This window comes from Nilaparvata lugens, chromosome 4 (assembly GCF_014356525.2).
Source record: "Nilaparvata lugens isolate BPH chromosome 4, ASM1435652v1, whole genome shotgun sequence".
Lineage (NCBI taxonomy): Eukaryota > Metazoa > Arthropoda > Insecta > Hemiptera > Delphacidae > Nilaparvata > Nilaparvata lugens.
In genome coordinates this window covers 35831175-35848056 of record NC_052507.1, presented here as the reverse complement: position 1 = coordinate 35848056, position 16882 = coordinate 35831175, and the positions used below count along the sequence as shown (strand labels likewise).

At 35.7% G+C, this 16882-nt stretch overlaps 1 protein-coding gene across 1 annotated transcript in view; it reads right to left on the bottom strand.

Annotated features, from left to right (window-relative positions):
- Window positions 1-13014, bottom strand: part of LOC111058054 (nascent polypeptide-associated complex subunit alpha, muscle-specific form-like) — a 36965-nt gene extending 23951 nt beyond the window's left edge. Inside the window, exon 1 of the mRNA XM_022345554.2 lies at window positions 12358-13014. Within this exon, the coding sequence (XP_022201246.2) occupies window positions 12358-12378 (21 nt within the window). The 5' untranslated portion in view covers window positions 12379-13014. The remainder of the gene's footprint in view (window positions 1-12357) is intronic.
- Between the last annotated feature and the right edge of the window lie 3868 nt (window positions 13015-16882).

Sequence of the window (16882 nt, the reverse complement as noted above, 5' to 3'; positions counted from 1 at the left end):
AGATTTGACAGAAAGAGATTTGATTCTTTTTGAATTGCGCGTCGAAGTATGTATATTTCAGGTCTTTAATATTTTTTGATATTTCAAAATTCCGGCCGCGGCGGGTTTTTGATATTTTGTATTTTAAATGAAAATGATATTTTTCCTCTTCTCTAATATTACAATCACTGAACATGAGGCAATCAGACTTTAGAATTGATAGCGTTCTATAGTTGTCGAGTTGATTATCAAGTGCATGCAATGACTGCAACTAAAAATCGCAAGCAATTGATAATTCAATGCAACTTGAAAATACTGTATTTTCTTTTGACTTCTCACTGCTTTATAGCAGTATAGCAGTATTTGATTAGCATTGGTGTTAATATCCTGGTCTATCATTCGACTAAGCAGATAGGTATTTTTCCAGCTCTGTAACGTTGCCAGATCTTTTTCCAAGAATAATTAACAAGATATTTAATCTCAATTATGAAAATGTATTATTGAATCATTGAAAAGTACATTTTGTTGACGAATTAAAAACTGATTATTCTTAACATAAATGAACTGTTGATATCAAATTCGATATAACGATATCAGCTATCCTTTATAGAAGGCATCACGCTGTTTCCCCTCCTTTCTTCACTGTCATTATACCGTGGACTTCACTGTAGTATTTTCAATCACAACTTCTCCCAATCAGTTTTCATTCTTCATTGTCATGTAAAAGAGTTAATATTTCTCCATTCATAACTACTTCCTTGGAGGATTGGGGATTTTGCATAAATTCAGGCTTTAAACGTCATAGTTCACGTGACTTGTATTTTTTCAAAAAAACTTGGGACCGTTTTCTCAGTCAAAGCTTAAACTGAATTTAATCGGTTGGTTGATCAAACTCAAAATGAACCTCATTATAATGAACAAGATCTGATATATGGATTTATCTCAGTTCTAAATTAAATTTAGTTTTAAACTGAATTTGTCACTGTGCAAACGGCACTTAATGTTGTGTTAGTTTGTGGAGTTTATCCAATGCAATATTTCATTTTCATAAATATTCCCATACAAAATTATTATTCTTTAATTGGTATTCTTGCACTGTCCAATACTTAACCACTCGAATGAGCTCTCCAATAGAAGAAACAAGCAGAAAATTGTTCCGCCTACATCAGTTTAAAAATGTACAGACATCATGATGAAGTTTTGAAACGACCTTTACTAACTTTGCTGCTATCAGTATTATACAATAAAATATTGACCCCTATAATATTTGGCAGAATTTGACATCAACCATTAGACATTAATTTCCTTTGTTCACTAACATGTATGCAACCAACATACAATATGTTATATTATCGCAGTTGAGCAGGCATTCAATGGTAATCGTAGTTTCTGTCACTGACAACTACTGCCCTGCCCGTATGATATGTTGTAATAACCTCATTAATCTGTCTGTAGTTCGAATCGCTGCCTATAGTGAGCGGCTTTGGCTGAGGAAATCGAGCTATTTGATTATATTACAATGTGAAGTCAGCCGAAATTAATTGCACATGATAATCCATTTCCGATTATCGGTGATTGTTGTGCATGTGTATGCGTGCGTATTGATTGGGGCCCTTGGTCAACGACTAAAAAGGTAATGAATGGATGCTTGGTTTTGAGCTGCTGCTGAGGTTAACGGATTCAATTGATAATGCTTGTTTGATGTCATCGGTTGAAAGGAACATCTACAATGTTCTCTACCGACTGACCATGAAGTACAATCAATTTGTACTTTTACTAATTCACTACTTACTGTCATAGTTTTGAGAGGTAACATTGTGATCATAACAATTTCAAGAGTGTGATAAATAAAGAAGTGCACTTAGTTCTCTAGTAATGATCTTAATATTAACACCTCAAACCAACGAGATAAATCTTAATATGGTTCTTCCCTCGCATACATTGTTGTTTCCCAGATAAGGATCCAGAGTTTCAAAAATGAAAAAAGAATGAAACCTAAGCTTCAACAAAGCTTCAACAGAATCATCCACATTACAACACAAATTTTAGAAAAACAACACTGACAATAACAAGACATTGCTTCTATGTATTTCATTATGTGACACTGTCACACAGTCAATCATTCAATTGATCGATTTTTTACTCCGGAACAAAGAGAATAGATTTTGAATTCATCAAGAAAACTGTAGTTAGTAAGAACATCTAGAGTGAATATATTAATTAATCTTAATCCTTATCAGTATTCGGCCTCTCACAAATTGAAACGCGAAGCGACGTGACATGACGTGACGCGAGTCTGCTAGATGATTCAATATCATTATGATATATGTTATAGCTTCGTCCCAATGTGATTATTATAAACACTTTTATGAACATCACAATGTGAACATTATATTATTATTATAAGGTCATCCATCAGACTTGCGTCGCTTTCACGTCACATTACGTCACATCACATGACGTCACGTCACGTCGCATCTCAATATGCGGCTAGCCTAACAGTAAATAACTATTTAAAAAGTCCAAACTCTGAAAAACTGGAAAATTTTGGAAGATTCAGGGCTTCAAGATATTTCGTACCTACTCTGTACTTCACACAATACATCAGTTTTCATGATCTAGAAACAATTTCATTATACCGAATTTTGAGCTGCTACATCGGTACTTCAAAGAGCTTCTTCCACCATGTGTTACCTTTGTAGATAAAAGTATTGCTAGCTTGCTTCCGGCGTGATAGTGATGCATGCAAAAGGCGTGACTGTTGACTTGACTATTCATTCCCAGAAGTGTTATAAGCGGCAAGTGGTTCCTCGCATCCCAGAAACCGCGTTTTCTACATTCTTTTCACTTGGGAATGGATGTTTCAAGAGTGTTTTATCTGATCATTGAACAGTGATAATGATCATTGTATTCAACGTTTTGTGTTTCTCTGAAATTCCGTTTTTTAAATATTTTTGAATGAGTTCGAGTGGGTCATGACATTGCAATATTTCCATATTGGTCATCAGCATCTTCTTCCTTTCTTTTTTACTTTTTCTCATCTACTAATATTTATTTTTTTCCTCTACTATCTCTTCTTCTATTTTCTTTGTTTATCCTTTCTCCTTATTCATAATCTCTATGACTATTGGCGCATAACTATTACTTGCATTCCGAGATGTGATTAATTAATGTGACTAAATTCATTGATTGAATCTTTTGTTCTTCAGTCACTTCATTTCATTTGTCCAGTGCTCCATTTATTCAGATATAGTTCTACAGCAATCACTCACCTCCAGTCACTTCAGAACACATCCTATATCCTCCATGAATCAGTTCCATTATTTTCTGTTCGTTTACATTTTTCCATCTCCCAATTATCTAGTCTAAGCTCACATTACCATGGCTGATGATTCAGCATAATTACATTAGATTTATTCTCTAAATCGATTGATACATTAGGTGTTTCATTAAAATATTTTTGAAACTATCCATAACAGTGATAATCGAATAGGTACCCTCAATAAAAAACTTTCACATGCCACAGTTTTGATGTTAGCAGTAGATTTTGGAAACTAATTGGCAGATTTGAACAGAAATTAACTGAAGTTGAAGAAAAAGCCCAGGAGATGGACGGAGTTATGCCTATGATTGTCGCAAATCATACTTTCAAACTTTAGTTGCATTAAAATTTACTGACGACCCGCGAACGATGCCTGCTATCATCACCATTTTCTCCTCCCCGATTTCACAGAAACAATGTGGTAGTAAGTACTAACAACCGCCAAATTACCACTGCTGAAACTTCGATCATCAACCGTTGTCATCTTCTATGAAGTACTTTCTCTCATTCACATCGCCTGGGGGGGGGGGGAATGCAGCTGATTATATCGATGCTCATCAGTGATTGGGCCTTATACCCCATACTGAGGTCAGGGATAACTTTCGGGGATAGAATGCTAGAAGTGTCGAACACGAAAGCGATAAGAAGAATGAGAGAGCTTTTTATAGAGACATAAGGAAGAAGAGAGGGGAGAAAGAGATGAAAAGAGAGAGAGGAAGAGAGAGAGGAACAAACAAGATTTATTAAGGACAGGTAAGAGAAGAGGAAATGCGTGGACACAGGAGGAAGCAAGTTGAAGACGAAGGAGGAATATATTGCAAATATTGAAGTGGAGTATATAGATAAAGTGGAATTGGAAGAAAGAGGAAGAAAATAAAAACAAAGTGATGGAGGAGTTGAAGAGAATGTGGAGAAGACAAGTGAATAGAAAACGACGGAAAGAGAATATGAGAATGAAACGACATACAGTGGGGGAGAAAAAGAAGAGAAAAGAGAGAAGATAATCAGAAAAATGAAGAATGGAAACGTGAGTGTCAAAGATATGGATGAATAGAAGTAAAATGGATGCGAAAAATTAGTGATGAAGGAAAGAACGAGAAGAGAAATAGAGGATGAGAGTAGAGAAGTTAATATAGGCCTATTGAGTGCTGAGTAATCCGATCATACAATTTTCTGGAAGAGAATGTAAATGCCTGTAGCCGTAGAAAAATACGATTAGTGAGAGGAGGAGGAGGAGGAGGAGGTGGTGGAGGAGAAGGATGAGAATAAGGATAAGGTGAAGTAGGGTGAGGAGGTGTAGTGAGAGGAAAAATATAATAAGAAAGAAAAAGAAGAGGAATAGTGGGAGAGGAACAGGGAGAAAGCGCGTAGATAAGAGTTTTATTGGAGGCTTGCGTCTCATATGGCGAATTAATGCACCACGCATAGTCAGCCGCCTTTTCTCATTGAATGGCCTCGTTAAAACAAAGATAAGTCTCGGTTCATGAACAAAATACCCTTCCCCACCCTCGCTTCCACTAAACCATCAGGTTCCCCTCAGCCAACTCAAATAGCCTCGCGTTCCCCCTTCATACATGCAAAATCTGCACAAAAACCGACATGGGTGTGAATTGATGTGTGTTACCTTCTATAATGCTCATCAGTATCTCATCTCTCATGTATCTATGTATCTAAATATCCATTTCCTTTCATAGTTTGTGTATTGTTTGTCAGAAATATTTTCTGTATTTCCTATTCAAAAATCGTTTTCTCTTCTCCTCTTTTTTCATTCTCCTCTCATCTTTCTGTTCTTACTCCTATTCAATTCTCCATTATACCTCATTTCGTTCCTCCCAATAAATGTTCCCTTCGATGACTAATTCTTAGACATCTTGTCTTCCCTTACACTATACTCTTCTCTTCCTTAAGCTCCAGCATGCACTTTTTTTCTCCATCCAACTCCTTTTTGTTCTCCCCCTGCTCCCCTTCGAATGTTCTCTTCATTAACTGCTTCTATTTCTCTTCCTCCTTTTCCATCGTCTCATTTCTCCCCCTACTCCTTTAAACCCTTTCCGTTACTTACTCCTTCAGACTTTTCTCCATGCTTCTTACATCTCCTCTTCTCCTCTTCATGATTTATTCTTTTTTCCCCCTTTCTCAATTTCCTCTTCATTCTCCCCTTTCACATTCTGTGAATGTCCATCGCTGAAAAAACACGGTTCTTGTAGCCAGAAGGCTGACTCTGCTGTCCAGTTTGATGCAGTATCTTGTGGCAATTTGAGATTATCCAGTTTTCAACCTGAAGACATGATTCTGTCAGCAAGTAACCTTCGGATTTCTGGTATGAATCCAACTATGAAAGACACGATAACAACATATGTTCCGTGTTGAAGTAGGCTATTATTGAATGCAATCACAATACGAGTATGTGATGAGCTTTCGAATCACTAGGTGCACTGACGTTAGAAATTTTTTTTGACGTGCTACATGTTGAACATATTGGGAACATGACCGAAGAAAAGGAATACATTCAAGTGCGGAGTAAATAGCGTATGAACTTGAAAAATTTAAAGTGGAGTGAAGAACTCAGGCACTTCCAGTTTTCCAGTTTTCATACCAGAGTAGGCATTAGTGTAAGTCCCTGTGTTGTCAATCGAAAAATACTCAGATTCTTTCATTGATGAGAAATTCGTGAGAACAATTTCATGAGCAGGAAGTATTATGACATTTTCTTAATTCAATGAGAAGCGCTGTTGGAATTGGAAGCAATATTTGTTATGAACATTGTCTGGTACGTCACGTGATTATATATATTCATAATATATATATATATATATATATATTATATATATATATATATATATATATCATAAGTGAACATATTGTGATTCGTTTTTAAGTCCCCACTTCAAACCCCTATGGTAAGGGGGTCGGGTTGGTTCAAAGGTGCAGATTATTTGGGTTTTCGGATATTTATCGAGAGATATGAGTCTGAACCCAGCCACAAACGATAAGACAAGTGTGTTAAACTGTGTGAACGGACATGTCTTTGAATGAAAAAAAATTCACGCGGAAGGCTTTTAGTCCAGTCAACGAAAGATTATAGAGGGAAAAGTTTGGGACATAATTTTTGACCCCGCAGCTCTTTTAAGAATAGTTAGGGAGTAAACATATCGAAAGTCCTTACCCCTACCCCCCGTGCTAAGGTGGTGGGGGTTGTTTGAAAGTACCATATTTTGGTTTTCTGCATATATCTCGATCAATATGCGTCTTTCGGGAATTTAATGGGAAACTAAAGGAGATATCACAAAAATCTACTGAACAAAACTTGTAAAATTCTCTAGCTTCATTTTTGCTCAGTTTCCATTCAACATGTCGCTGAAATGCATTGTTCCCGAGGTACATGCGTGTAAGTCAGAAATGAAAAAACGAAACTTTCAAACCACCCTCATCCCTTAAGCACAAGGGGTAGGGACGAGGACTTTTGATATGTTCACCTTCTAAGTAGTGCAAACAAAGCTGCGAAGTCAAATATTGTGTTCCAAACGTTGCCTCCAAATTTCTCTCTCAATTGATCTATTGTTGTTTAACTGAAGATTTTACAACACTATAACTGCTGCAACAATCGTAGTGAGATGCGTAATATGATGGAATAATAGATCAAATTTGAGAGAATATGATGCTGTAAATGAGCTCATGATTGGCATGGATTTTTTCAACCAATTGTTAAAAAGTTATGAGGCCAAAAAGATGAAAGAATCGGAGCCGGAAGGGTTTCTCTTCAAATTGTGACACCTTCAAGAGCCCATATCTAGAAAACTATGACATATATTGGAGAATGTTACAGATGAAACTTGTAGGCTGATTTGTAAGCTTTAATTTTGTATCCGACAAAGATTTCCGAAAGAGATATATGCAAAAAACCAAAATATGTTACTTTCAAACCACCTCCACCACCTTATCACAGGGGTAGGGGTGAGGCCTATTTGACCGAGCGAAGTGAGGTCTAAGATTCAAGTCGACAGTTTGGCATTTCTCTTAATGTTTGAATGTTTAAATGTTTGAATGTTTGAATGCTTAAATGTTTTAATGTTTAAATGTTTATATGTTTACGGCAAAACGCGGTAATAGATTTTCATGAAATTTGACAGGTATGCTCCTTTTTTAATCGCGCGTCGACGTATATACAAGGTTTTTGGGAATTTTGCATTTCAAGGATAATATAAAAGGAAAAAGGAGCCTTCTTCATACGCCAATATTAGAGTAAAAATCAGACTATAGAATTATTCATCATAAATCAGCTGACAAGAGTGATTACATAGATGTGTGGAGAAGCCAGTTTCTTCTGTATTTCCGTATTGCTGTATTTCCATAAGGTTCATAGTTTCAATCAGGTACGTGTGGATGAGAATACTGCGTGAGGTCTACTGTTCATAGAACTAATAGTGAGTTGAAAACAATAGAAAATGTGGTTCGAAGCCTTTCACCATGAAGCAACTTGTTTGTCGAGCATGCTCTTCACAAATGTTTGACACACCTGTCCTGTCGTGAACCTGCCCCACGGACATCATCACTATTCTATGCAAATGAAGCTCACATAATTTCTCACAAATTATCCATCTAATTTTTTTTCATAATATATCTTCAATGATTTCGAGATATTTTGAAGGTGTGACATTTTTGAAGAACACATTGCGACTGTTGCAGCAATTCAGAGATAAGTATGGAATCTTCAGTTTTGCAATAATAGATCAATCGACAGAGGAATTTGGAGAAAATGTTTGGAACACAGTTTTTGACTTTCCAATTTTGTTGGGACTAAGGGGTGGGCAGAATTCCTCATAGAGGTCTACATCTCCATCCTCAGTTCTGAAAGGATGATGGTGGTTCGAAAGTGGAATTTTTTGCTTAGGAACGATACGTTCAAACCAACATGACTAACCATACAAAAATGAAGCTTGATAAATTAACAAGTTTTATCAATTGGATTTTTGCGAGATCTAAAACAGGCTTCAAACGCTCTTGGAAGTTTGAATTTTTCAAAAAACAGTTTCTCATCCAATTATTCTTTTCTCTTTCAGGCCTTTTGAATTTCCAACAATGTTTCCAGAAAAGTGATTGGGACACCAAATGCTCTATTGGAAGAGTTGAGTGTAATGATGACACACTGACGTCTGTCTTACTATTAAAACGTTCAATTCAACTTATTTTTCTAAATAATTGAAATTATTATTTCCCGAATACTGCAGTGCATCATCTATCATGGACATAGAACACAGTGTGTGGGGGTGTTTGCTGATACAATGTGATGGCAACACCTGAACAATGTCTCGTTATTTCTCATCGTGGCTCCTCATTTCAATAACTGCATACGGACCACCGCGCTTGCGCCATGCCCACTGCCCAGGTCTCAGCCAGCAGACAACGGTGTGCTATAGTTGTTGATAATGCTCCTTTTCAGAAGAGGAGACATAGAAGAGCACTACACAAAAACTGTTGGTTACATAATATGACGTGACGTGTGTGTGCGTGCTTGCTCATTAACGTGGGTCACACACTCACACAGAGTGCTTTCGTCACTGAGGCGGCTCATTTACGAGCACAAGTGGCTCAGATTAAGAGAGCTCGAGAAGAAATGGTTCAGCCGACCTCGCCCCCTTACTAGACATTATCATTATTTGTCACAGAAACACTGCTGTACGGCCTTCACAAAAATCTCCTTTTTATGTTCTTCTTCTTGTTTTCCATCTCCTTTTCGCTACCTCTTCATCGCCAAATATAGAAAACTAGAGCCGTTGACAGAGTGCGTACTCTGCATGCCAAATCTATCCAAAAAGTGAGCCTGGCACACAGATATGATGTCTATATGTGTTTATAGTAGCATATATTTGTACTTTCAGCTACTTTTTGACTGTACTTTTGTACAGTGAAGGCTAACAAGCCTTATGCTGTTTGGTACTTTGAGATGAAGCTAACGAGATGATATTGAGAAATTCATATTTGTAAAGAGACACACAAATTAGAGTGATCATTAGGAATGGTGAGTTGAATACTTTAGATTGTCGTGCACTATGATATGTACTCTAAAGTGTTGTAATTGAGGTGAAGAGGTGATGAAATATGTCAAGGACAAACAATATTTTTAGTTCACTAATGAAAATAGTTGAAAATTGATATACCTCTATCACACTTCTGTGTTATACTTTTATATTCGTGATCTTGAAGAAACCTTTCAACAGGCTACAGTTCCAATATTACTCTTACCTTTATTGAAATATTCTAATTAATTATGATAATATTAGGGTAATCATTTCATATTGATATGAGAATATCATTTTTAAATTATCATGACTTTGTGAAATTATTCTCTTAATAAAATAAAGTATCTAGAAATAAAATTGATGTATCCACAACATGCTCGTATTATATTTTTCATTGGAATTGGTAAGATGATTAGTTTGAAGGATTTCTTTAGAGACACTTCAAATTTCTAACGTGATCCAGCATGACCTTCGTATTTCAGGAAGAAATTTCAGTATCCTCACTCTCCAGTCATTCCAAATTTGATGTAATTATTTCCCATGAGGTGGGTTCTTTATGAAGGTGACTGCACTAAGAAGACATTGACAATTTTTATCCCAGGATAATTTCGCTTGATGAGTATGTGACTATCTACCTACATTAGAGATTGGATATAATCAAGTCATTGTGACCTGAAATTATGTTTCTTAAAATGACAAAGACCGCGTGGAGCTATAAGTGACATGTATGTTTGTTAAGTGGGTCTTTCTTGCTTGAAGAATATGAATTCAGAGTTAGTTTCGTAAAGAAATGAAATAATTTGGATGCTGGAGATACAACTTCTCCAACAGTCAGAGACTAATCCTCCCCACCAGATCACTGAACCACAAAAGCTTGTATATGAAGTAAATCCTATTTTATGCGAACACAGATTTCGACCCGTAGTCAATTCATAATATTAACCTCACCATATGGAACTAATAATACTGTATGTACTGCTTACATTATCATGCATCACACGGTATATAGAAAAAGACGGTAGGTGTCACGCGCATGTTTGTGCTAAATTTCCGGTGGAGCTGACGTCATTTTATATCCAATCATCTGTTTTTAAAAAATAAGTTCCATAAATTGGCAATAGGTGTTGAAAACCTCAGTTGGTGGCGATGTTACAATCTAGCTGGCTGGCCACTGCGCATACATTTCATGACCCCTACCGTTTTCATCTAAATACCGTGATGCATCATACTATTATATTCGCATTTTGCATTATTCTCATGATATACATGAAATTTGGAGGAAACAGCCAGGAATTGAGACTGTATGTAATATGCATCTTCAAACACCGACACAAATGAACCCTTTTCCTCAAGACAAAAATCACCTAATAAGTTTCAATCATCCAGAGTTCATGAAAAGTTTTCATCGCTGGGTGCGTGGTTGTGTGTACCCTGTGTAAATATTTGGTTATATGTTGAGAAAAGTTGGTAGGATAAATAATGTGTGTGCGTTACAATGAAATTGCTTGGTTGAACTTTTTTCTCCCACCCAATCTAACTTTCTTGCAGGCCAGAACGGTTAGCACAGATGAACTTTCTCCATATTGCGCGGCGGCAACAACTAGCAAAGTTGGAATACATTTGTGTTGGAGGTTAGTTTAATGTTGTGACGGGAGGGGGTTCAGTAGTTCCTCCCCCTCTTCCAAGGGGGTCGTTGGTATCAATCTTTAATGTCCGCTTAACCGTAAGAAAGCGGCTCCAGAATTGTTCTGTAATTTCCAATGTACAACAAGTAAGTCTTTCCTCTCGAGGGAAGCGAGCTTACTTTCCTCCCTGTAATTTGAATGCGCAACTTAATATAGATGTAGCGCTGCGACAGTATAGCCTACATTGTGTTGCTATTAACTGTTGGAAGAATTGCTCGCTACGAGCTAAGTTTCTTAGAACTAAATCCTAGGGTTGTGGTGAATTTACTTCATTCAGTCGTGTAGAGTTACTAGCCCTATGTAGTCTATTCAGTGTCAATTTATTGTTCCTAGTTCCTCTATCATTTCAAGAAAAATTGGAACTCTGTAAATATCCTTTTGTACTTGTCAAATAATGAAGAATGAGAATATGAATATCAATTTATAGTTGAATTTCAATGATCAATCGAATTGAAATTAGTACTTTTTTCAATTCATTCTACATTACTCCCAATACAATATTTGATTTATTGGAACTGATTATTTCCTAATTCAAAATGACTCTCTTGCAAATAATTGATTCCGAGGAAATACATTTTATTGTGTATAATATCTTTTTGGATTCACTTCCATTATATAAATACAATTCTATATTTGTATAGGATATTGATTGATTTGATTCCCATTATCTACATTACTTAATCTATCTATTTATTTAGTTATTCATCTATGAATCATTCAATCATTCAATTTAAACATTTTTCAAGTGAAGCATCGTATACTGAATAATTGATATCATTCATGAACGTAATATCTCATTATATTATCACCCTAATTTTATTTCAATGTTAATGGTTTATTTTGAGTATTATAGTATCTTCCCTACCATCTATGATTATAGATGATATAGTTCTTGCTTAATCAAATTAATTATCAAGATTTCTTGAAACAATCACACTTATTAATTTTATCATAATAATATACTTCATTTGAGTGCTTCCATTTATGCATTATATTGATTCATTCTGTTCATGTAATCATCATTATTTGTGTTCCCAATTATATGAGAGAATCCATGAATATTATATATTATATTGCCTTTGACCTTTATTATTGGTCATGTTTATGGTTTTAACACATATTATTTATGTTATTCTTTGTTTGGTGTCATTAAAAATTTAATTTGGAGTTCATTTCATTTCATATTCTTCAGAAAATATTATATAGGCCTACATCCGAGATGCAATGATTCTATCTAGACATTAACTCCAGGGAATTGGTTATTATTTGAAGAAGAATGTCGAGTGAATTTGCAGGAAGATTAGAATAATTGACAATTATTAAGTAATAGAAGTAATAAATTGACAATTACCTTATAAATCGTTATCCTCATGCTATTTGTGCTTGTGATCCACTTTGAAGACGGGATGCCACACTGGACAGTTAGGATATCACTAGTGCAAATGCAGCGACTTGCAGAGAGAGGTCCCACAATCACAGTACACTTCACACAGGATGCTACTCAAGTGACTGATTCCTCCACAAAACTAATACGTTTTTGATGATGAACTATATGCAGTCCACGAAGTAAACTGTGAGACATTCAGGAAGCAGCTAATCAATCACTCAATTATCCATAATCCTTTGTCCTCCTATCAAACTTTGTTGAAAAAGTTTATATTCTCCACAATTCACCAAGATCGTATGTGTTTCTCACCGACAATGAAGATGTTTTTACACTGTTCACAAAACTGTATAAAATGAGTCGAAAATCGAGTCACTTGAAGCTCTAGTAGTGTGACTAGTAGAGTTGGGATCGATTTTGATGGCACACGGGTTCACTAGTTCAATTTTGCGAGTTCAAAATTATCTTATTACCTTATTATAAAATTGGTTAGTTCGTGGAGATTTGATTTTAAATAGCTGACGAGTGTTTATGTCACATAGGCAACAGATTGAAGAGACTATTGGAGGAAGCTGTCACACGGTAGATAGTTTTCATTGTCGCCCTTGAGAGGAGTGCGGGCTGGACTAAACGAAGACAACGGTTGTCGGGTGAATATATAGACTCTGGACCGGGGAGGGGACTAGACCAATAAGGGCGTCGAAGAAGTCGGGGAGGAGAAGGACCTGATGAATAAGTGGAGGAAGAAGATGAGGACCTTGTGAGTGAAGGTGAAAGTAGGCTAGCAGCGGTCTCAAGTAATCCGCTGCCGCCTGTTCTTCCTTCCTCGTGCTGAGACCCGCATCATGTCTGGGTCTGCTCGGTTCGCCGGTATGGCGCGAAGAAAGTTCCCACCGAGCACCGGTATGTCGGCTGCCTCTACTCGCACACCAACACATCGCATGCGTCACTCGCTTGTGCATCTGTCTCATCACGTTGGCTTGCGTTGATGATGCTTGCAGTTTTGTTTCAACAGGGCGCTGTACGGTTAACCACATTATTTTTTCATAATATGAAGAATCACTATCAATACATCATATCTTATTATGGTATAAACTTATAAAAACGATAATGTAACGTTTCTTAGTTAGATAAATAACAAAAAATTCCAAAGACTAATGTGAAATAGTTTGTGTACAGTTCAAGAAAATTCAGCTTCATTAGTTAGCAAAAAACTGAATGATATGTTAATTGATTTTGAATACTGTTTTATCAACAAAAATCAATGAATATGTTAGATGCAACAAAACTTTATTCATATCAGTACTTTTTCATAATGTAGGCTACTTATTGTATAAATGAATAAAGAAATGAATGAATGAATCAGTATTGCATTCGTTCACCTTGATCGCTCTTTCCACTTTTTAACCGTTTCAAACAGTTTCTTGGTGTAATCAAAGAGTGAAGATACCGTTAAAGATTATTTGACTTATGGCTGACTATTCAAACCGGTGGCCGGGTTGGTTTAGTGGTAAGGAGCGTTACAAATTTCAGTCTGCTAGCACCACCTCGTTCGTGGGCTCGAATCCCGCCGATGGCATTGATGATTGATCATCTTATCGATTTACCAAAGCACTTTCCATAACCCATGCACAAGAAAAAAGCTCATGTGGGTATTATTCGCAATAAATAGATAGAAAACAGTCCTATATCTTCCGTGAAGCCTTCATCTACAATCCTCAATAGATTATTTTACAAATCAATCATCGCAGAAAAGTTCTATTCCCGATATTGATCCAATATCTATGGATTTTTAAATAATTTTTTTCTCCAGTGCAACAATAAATCATTTGGTAATTCACAATTCTAGAATAATCAAAATGGTTGAAATGAATGAAAATAATCATTTCTTCTTAAATTTTCTTATAGTTCATTTTGACCTCAAAATGGGGTTACCTTTTGTCTCCATGAATAAATAAATAAATTAATTCATTGTTGAATGCAACATTACGAACGTTGCAATCACTCCTATTTGTGTGTCTGTATCAGTACTATAGATTAATTGGAATTCTTGTATTGATCCAAATCATACATTCAATGCTATGATCGCCGATAATACAATTATTACGTAATAAACAATCTAACTCAATTTCAATTGTCCAAAAAAAATAATTATCTCACGTTCCAATTCGATACGTCATTTAATTTAAAACTGCTATTCTTCTGTTTCTTCCCATTCTCCTTCACCACATCATTCCTCTCCTCCATCTGGAACAGCTTTTCCTGTCTCTCCAATTACTTCTTCCAAACTATAACAAGTTTATTAGCTTACTTCCTATAATAGGCAAACAAACGTTTTGGTGTGTTCTCAGGCCGCGTGTTTTCAATGAATGCAACGGGCGCTTCAAAGGAAGTTGTACATTATTATCCTGCTACAGCCATGAAATCTTCCAGAATAGAGGTACAATTGTTACGCGGCCACTATACAGACTACAGACTGCACCCGTTTCTCCATTGAGTTGGCTTCCATTCACTTAGCACAATGCATCAGTTGATTCACAGTCGATCAATATTGGCTCTCTGCTTTTATTGTTCCCTTCTCACATAGATACACCGTATCAGTCTTATGGAACTTGTTGAGGAGGAAGACAACTGGTGGTTATTATTTTCTAATTTCTCATTATTTTTTGAACCCTTTTTTGTTGAAAAATCACTGTTATCTTTGGATCATTTTTTTTGGAGGACTGCATTGCATTCTCGTGGTCTCTATAGTAGCATCTCAATAAGAGTACATTTAAATGTGATGACTACTGAAGCCAGATTGTGATGTCACGTTTGACACAATAAAATAATTCAGTAAAATAAACCATCTTGGATAGAATTAGGAAACTGAAAAACAGCCAGCTTAGACAAGGTAACATTCTAATAAAATTGAGTCTTCTTTTGGATAAGAAGTACGGCCACTATCGATAAAGCGATAAGAGATCAATGAAAAGATCTAATTATGCACTAGTTTAAATTCTTTGGCAGAAATCTCTATATCATAGAATAGTGGCATATACAAATAATATAATATCATAAATATTATCATAAAATCTCTATATCCAAACATAGTGGCAACAGCTCATCCCGGGTTCAAAGCAGAGAAAAATCGAGAGACAATACTATGTTATTTTAGTTATTAATCGTATGCGTTATTGCATGTAATCAATAGTTCATTGAATAGTGCATAAAAATTGCATTCAATGAGGCATGCAATTATTGATAGCCCACACAGCAGCTGATTTTTTACAAAGTTACATTGAGATATTAATTGCATGCGCTATTGCATGCAATTAATAATCCGCTCGACAGCTGATTTATGATGAATAATTCTATAGTCTGATTTTTCTGGTAATATTGGCGTTATCACTTTTCCTTTTGGAGAAGAACTTTTCCTTTGAAGATTACTTTTCCTTTTGTATTATCCTTATAATGCAAAATTTCAGAAAACCTCATGTATACGTCGACGCGAAATTCAAAAAGGAACATACCTGTCAAATTTCATGAAAATCTATTGCTGTGTTTCGTGGTGAATGCGGAACATACCCAATATAAACATAAATAAAGAGAAATGCAAAACCGTCGACTTGAATCTTAGACCTCACTTCGCTCGGTCAAATATTTTATTTTTTTACAATGAAATGTTTTCAAAAATGATACTTCACTATGGATAATAATGATAATTAGTATGTCCAATTGTCCATAGTATTATCTGAAAAGTTATAAATGCTCCAAGCTGAGTATATATATTACAGAATATAAGAGTACCAAAAACTTCTATCATATAATTTATAGCATGATTGTCTGACCTCGTGGAAACGTGTTCACGCTCTGGTAGATTTTGTTGATCTGGTAAAAAACTTAGTTATTCAATTTAATTCTGCCGACAAACCAGGTATGGATAACAATTTGGGTTCAAGTGCAAGAATAATCGAGTGATGCAAGAGAAAATTGCTTCTAGTTTCTTGAATTACGGAGAACAGAACCGGATCTCAATTGTGGCAAAATATGTAACAAGTTGAATGCCGCTTCTGTATGGTCTACATTCCCTTGATAACAGATTAAAGTTTATGATCGCAGATCTTCGATTCAAATTTCTATACTCACGGTTTGTCATAAGTCAGTGATGGATAGATAGATCAACGATGAATTTAATTGGTTGCAAATTCAATTTCAGTCTGTTACAGACTTTGCCTCCATACTTTGATGTAATGAATACGGTATAATAATCTGAGTTGATCGTTAGCTATAATCAGGTATCAGGGTCAGGGAATTCTGGTCCATATATGAGTCAAAGAAGTTGGGTTAGGGAGTTTTTCTGCAGTAATTTTGACAGATATTTAATTAATAGCATGATACGTGTATGCTTGTCAAGAAAAATTGAACAATAGAAAACAGAGAGTTTTAATCTCTATAGTTTAAGAATTACGTGGTTTCCAAGGTGTTCATTGACCGAGCAAAGTGAGGTCTA